Genomic DNA, 6,017 nt, shown 5'->3' on the forward strand with positions numbered 1-6,017 from the left:
AACTCGTGAAATTTGGTCACCTTTCAGCAGCTAAGGATTTTAGGTAATATCTGAGAGGTGTCCGAGCTTTCATGCGTTGGAAATGGTCCCTAATCGATACTGGCTATTCCTTGGAAATGGTTCAATCTGTTAAGTGTAAGCAAGTATCGATTAGATCCATACTTTATGTAAGTGATCGTAGAGACACAAACAAGGTCGTCCATTGGTATCAAGGGACATTTCCGGGAAATACCTTCTTTATGCAGATCACCAAGCAATAATCCAAACGCGGACGCTAATACATTCCAGTGTCCGTGATTAAAATCACATGATGGGAGAAGACAATGAGATGAGCTAGATTCCATCAGCTCGTTTATGGATTTCTATAATGGCTTCTGTAGATGATGATGGCAAAACGCAAATGCCCCAGATCAATGTTGTACAGAGAGCCTCCTACTAGAAAAGTGTTGAACTAAAGTGAAGCTTGCAGAGGGGCGGGCGGGCCCACGGCGGTCTAGAACTTTACGCTGCCATGTTGTATGACTTTATAATCGGAGAAGCTACTCATTCTCTCAACAGATCAAAGGTGATTCTGGAACGACCATCAACAAATCTCGTTCCGGGTCTACGCATCTGGGGAGCCACTCGGGCAACGAGTCCGGGGATATGGTGTGGAGCTATAATTTCCACTGATCCATCATATATAGATGCATTGTGAGAAAAAGGGGAAAAGTGATGATGATTTGAACAAAAAAGGCAATAAAGACAATGATTTCTTGATTTCTTTTAATGCAAGATAGTTGTCCTCCTTTGAATTGGCGAAATGAATGGTGGTCTTCGACTTGTGTAAGAAATCGTGGCCCCGCCATGTGGTCCTGTAAAAAGAAAATAGTAAATCCAAGTAAGTTATTTTAGGGCTAAAATTAGGAATGATATATGGAAATGAGTAGTTTTTCGTACAATATCATAACATTTGATCTATCAGATTTGATTTTCCAACTGTAGGCTTTTATAATTTTTTGGTATCGTAATTATTATGATAATGATAAAAAAAATCATAATGCTCATTTATCGCTCAAGCGCATCACGATATTACCCCAGCCAAGCCATGACGAAAGATATGATGTAATTTGTTTGATCAAAAGTGATTGTTATGTTAGAATGTAAAGGTCGAAACGACCCAAAACGTAACAAGCCAAACTAAATGAACTAAACTGACACGCGAAACATATAAAATTGAAGTTTGGGTCAAGATGTTATAAATGATTACAAGTGCCATGCTTATATTCGCATGGCCATCTCATCAATTACTCACTCAAAATTGACATTGGTTTCGACCATCGTAAAGTTGATCAAATCGACCAACTAATGTTTACAGAGCTGTGGTACTCACATCGCGCGCAGGTGTTTATGCAGGACAGACACCCATCGGCGTTCTTCGTATACACGTTCTTCCTCGCTCCACCACCGCAACCAATCAAGTAAATCTTGCATACCGGCTTCTTGCATTCTGAATTGAAAGAGAAATGATGTGTGCTTCGTTTTGACTTTGGCTTGAGATTGACCTCAAATTATGGCTGCAGCGGAAATGCATTCTATATAAAGTTACTCCTTGGATAGGTAATGCTCTCCCCAAAAGGCTCCAAGATCGCTGATGTCAAATTCAATATGCTATCAAAGTCCTCGAACCAACAGAATCGGTGTACAACATGCATGTATATTAATAATGATGTAATATGATTGCAGCATTAAGCTTATTTTTGCATGGTCATTTACTCAAAAATGACATCGGTTTTGGACCAGCATAAGTTGGTCAAATTGACCAACTAATGTTTACAGTGTTGTGGTACTCACTTGGCACGCAGACGCTTCTGCAGGACTGACACCCATCAGCGTTCGTCGTATACACGTTCTCCCTCTTTCCAGGGCAAGCCTCCTTAGTCGAAATGCATACCGGCTCCTTGCATTCTGAATTGGAAGAGAAATGATGTGTGCTTCGTTTTGACTTTGGCTTGAGATTGACCTCAAATTATGGCTGCAGCGGAAATGCATTCTATATAAAGTTACTCCTTGGATAGGTAATGCTCTCCCCAAAAGGCGCCAAGATCGCTGATGTCAAATTCAATATGCTATCAAAGTCCTCGAACCAACAGAATCGGTGTACAACATGCATGTATATTAATAATGATGTAATATGATTGCAGCATTAAGCATATTTTTGCATGGTCATTTACTCAAAAATGACATCGGTTTTGGACCAGCATAAGTTGGTCAAATTGACCAACTAATGTTTACAGTGTTGTGGTACTCACTTGGCACGCAGACGCTTCTGCAGGACTGACACCCATCAGCGTTCGTCGTATACACGTTCTCCCTCTTTCCAGGGCAAGCCTCCTTAGTCGAAATGCATACCGGCTCCTTGCATTCTGAATTGGAAGAGAAATGATGTGTGCTTCGTATTGACTTGGGCTTGAGATTGACCTCAAATTATGGCTGCAGCGGAAATGCATTCCATATAGAGTTACTCCTTGGATAGGTAATGTTCTCCTTTAAAGGCGCCAAGATCGCTGATGTCAAATTCAATATGCTATCAAAGTCCTCGAACCAACAGAATCGGTGTACAACATGCATGTATATTAATAATGATGTAATATGATTGCAGCATTAAGCTTATTTTTGCATGGTCATTTACTCAAAAATGACATCGGTTTTGGACCAGCATAAGTTGGTCAAATTGACCAACTAATGTTTACAGTGTTGTGGTACTCACTTGGCACGCAGACGCTTCTGCAGGACTGACACCCATCAGCGTTCGTCGTATACACGTTCTCCCTCTTTCCTGGGCAAGCCTCCTTAGTCGAAATGCATACCGGCTCCTTGCATTCTGAATTGGAAGAGAAATGATGTGTGCTTCGTATTGACTTGGGCTCGAGATTGACCTCAAATTATGGCTGCAGCGGAAATGCATTCCATATAGAGTTACTCCTTGGATAGGTAATGTTCTCCCTTAAAGGCGCCAAGATCGCTGATGTCAAATTCAATATGCTATCAAAGTCCTCGAACCAACAAAATCGGTGTACAACATGCATGTATATTGATAATGATGTAATATGATTGCAGCATTAAGCTTATTTTTGCATGGTCATTCACTCAAAAATTACATCGGTTTTGGACCAGCATAAGTTGGTCAAATTGACCAACTAATGTTTACAGTGTTGTGGTACTCACTTGGCACGCAGACGCTTCTGCAGGACTGACACCCATCAGCGTTCGTCGTATACACGTTCTCCCTCTTTCCAGGGCAAGCCTCCTTAGTCGAAATGCATACCGGCTTCTTGCATTCTGAATTGGAAGAGAAATTATGTGTACCATCGTAAAGTTGGTCAAATTAACCAACGAATATTTACAGTGTTATGGTACCCGCTTCGCATGCAGACGCTTCTGCAGGACTGACACCCATCGGCGTTCTTCGTATACACGTCATTCCTCTCTCCAGGGCAAACCTCAAAGGTAGAAATGCATACTGGTTTCTTGCATTCTGAATTGGAAGAGAAATGATGTGTACTTCGTATTGACTTGGGCTTAAGATTGACATTAAATTATGGCTACAGTGGAAATGCATTCCATATAGAGTTACTCCTTGGAAAGACAATGTTCTCCGTAAAAGGCACCATGACTGAGTGACTGGACGATCACACAACTGATTTGCTTATCTGACGATCATAAGACAAAATCTTGATAATTCGTCCCACTCCAAAAGGCGTTTTCGAGTTGTACGATTGGCAGATTGGCATAATGTGTTGTTTTCCAAGTGACCCTTTCTATTTTCTTATATACAATGCAGTGACCCATCTGAGAGTAACGGACGTTCACCAGCTAAAAAAACCAATACAGATTCCCCATCGAAGCTAGTAACGCGTAGTTTGTGAAAATGGCGAATACCTGATCAGTACCATCAAAGGCAGCAACGACTGTCAGTAATACCAAGAATCCAAGCATAAATTCAATTGTGATTGCAGCGCGCGAATGAGGTCTGCGCGGAGATGATATACCGGAATTGGATCGGACCTAAATGTAACCTGCATTACTTACCGGCATTTGCGGCGACAACGAAAGCAAAAAGTACAACCACCAAGAAACCAAGCGACATCATGATTGGTACGAAGGATTGTCTGTGGTGATCAGGTTATCCGATCTTGTCTGAATGTGAGCTGCTATTGTTGATCAGGGTTGATTTATCACCGCAACTCCGACAACATCTGGCCACATCATTGAGAACATGCATGGCACTCACTTCATATTTCGTCCCATCTTGGTTCATCGATCGAGCTCACGTACCGAAATATCTACTTGCAAAAATATCACTGAATTTGCGCGTTTATAGGGCCTCATCGAATTGACGGAATGAACGGAATATGATGGAACGTGATAAAACCATGTTTAATCATCGCAGGGTGTTTTCCGATTTGACGGTAGAGGTAGAGGAATATAATGCCAGACCGACACTTAAAAATGAACTTACATTTTCAGCATTGTAATTTTATTTAGTAATGATAATAAACAGTACAAAAGTCAATGTGGGTATCACGGAGTTCGTAAGTCATGCAGCGCCGCCTGGTCGGCGTGACGTCGTCATCCGGGAAATTGACGTCATACATAGTACGAAGCCGATTGACTTACCAGGTAAACATGAGAGAAGAACATTCTTCCTCACATGTTAGTCAAACGCATGATTTTATATACCTGATTTTTGCCGCATTCGTCTTTATTGTAGTAGTTGTACGGCACGTAACACAGGAGCCTTCCTGAACGAATAATCTGAATTTCTTCGACAGGAGCGATCTGTCAGTGGTTAACAAGTGGCAAACACGTGGCAAACACGTGGCTAACACGTGGCTAGTAATGAACCGATCGGCATCGGTATAGATCAGGAAAGTATAGTAGTTCTATAAGAAATCAATGCATTGTCTAAGCCAAGTTGGGATGTATATCTATGGCGCCTTCTCCACTAAAATCATGTCATCATCTCCCGCTAGTCTTCCCACGAAATGGGGCACATCTTTGCAGCTGTTTAAGGCATGATTTTATCGTGTTCCAACATATTCCGTTCATTCCGCTGCGTTCCGTCAATTTGACGAGGTCCATTTCAAGTGTCTGATTCGTGAACAGAAATAGAAATTCACTCATCCCTTCTCGTCTCTTCAATCATTGAATGCTCACGCCAGGCTCCATTGTTGAACTTAAAAAAATTAAGACTTCACAATTTGTTGCCATCTGTGCAAAAGAGCATGCAGTAAAATTTTTTTTAAATACTGCAAAAATTTTACCAGGGTACAATGTACACCCTGCATTAGAGATCGATATCATCGTTTGAAAGACACTCGTCGTGTTCTCGGGTACCATCTGGTTACTGCTGCCTCTGAGCATTTCCAGTTTAAGTTCAGTACAAGTTTCAGTGCCAACCACTTCTATTCTATCGCAATTTGTTTTTTAATTCGAGTACAGAATGCCTGATGTAAGTGAATAGGCATTGTGTGGCTACAGTTCATGTGGTGCGAGATATATAGATTAGTCTAAAAAAAAACTGTAAGTAAAAAGGCAAACGATTTGATAAATGTATTTTATTACAAACTAAAGATAAATTGTAATATCATAGACTTTTAATCGGTCCATTTTCATCAGTATAATTTGATTGACGTCCAATAATTAATACTATTACACTTTCATTTACTTACAATTACGATATACGGAGTGACAAATAAACACAACTCAAAAAGAAAATATTTATTACGAAATCTTCTTTGGTTTATTAGGTACAGTTAACTAGTATTTGTAATAATTTTTGTCACAATAATACACATCATACCTTTCGTTTCAAACGACGAGTGGGCAATTCGAATTGACAATAACGAAATGGCAGACACGGTAAAGATTTTTGCTGCAAGTACGATTATGTTGAACTGAGGATTGTGTCAAGATGCAACCTACGCTATATTCAGTAAAACCTGTTTTTGATGATGCTTATGAGAAAGTTTCAA

The 6,017-nt window shown here is 40.5% G+C and overlaps 1 protein-coding gene across 1 annotated transcript; it reads right to left on the reverse strand.

The window, feature by feature from the left end:
- Nucleotides 1–750: 750 nt before the first annotated feature.
- On the reverse strand, nt 751–4,239 carry LOC135498168 (keratin-associated protein 10-1-like). The gene is made up of 7 exons (XM_064788362.1): nt 4,072–4,239; nt 3,208–3,321; nt 2,750–2,863; nt 2,292–2,405; nt 1,834–1,947; nt 1,373–1,489; nt 751–854 (listed from the first exon to the last, which is right to left on the reverse strand). Coding segments are annotated over exons 1-7 (636 nt in total). The 5' UTR covers nt 4,133–4,239; the 3' UTR covers nt 751–852.
- Between the last annotated feature and the right edge of the window lie 1,778 nt (nt 4,240–6,017).

The sequence above is a fragment of the Lineus longissimus genome, chromosome 13 (assembly GCF_910592395.1).
Source record: "Lineus longissimus chromosome 13, tnLinLong1.2, whole genome shotgun sequence".
NCBI lineage: Eukaryota > Metazoa > Nemertea > Pilidiophora > Heteronemertea > Lineidae > Lineus > Lineus longissimus.

Coding starts and splice junctions, on each gene's coding strand:
- LOC135498168 (XM_064788362.1), bottom strand. CDS start 4,132: ATGATGTCGCTTGGTTTCTTGGTGGTTGTACTTTTTGCTTTCGTTGTC. Junction 2,406..2,749: donor CAGAAGCGTCTGCGTGCCAA/GTGAGTACCACA, acceptor CTTCCAATTCAG/AATGCAAGGAGCCGGTATGC. Junction 1,490..1,833: donor CAGAAGCGTCTGCGTGCCAA/GTGAGTACCACA, acceptor CTTTCAATTCAG/AATGCAAGAAGCCGGTATGC.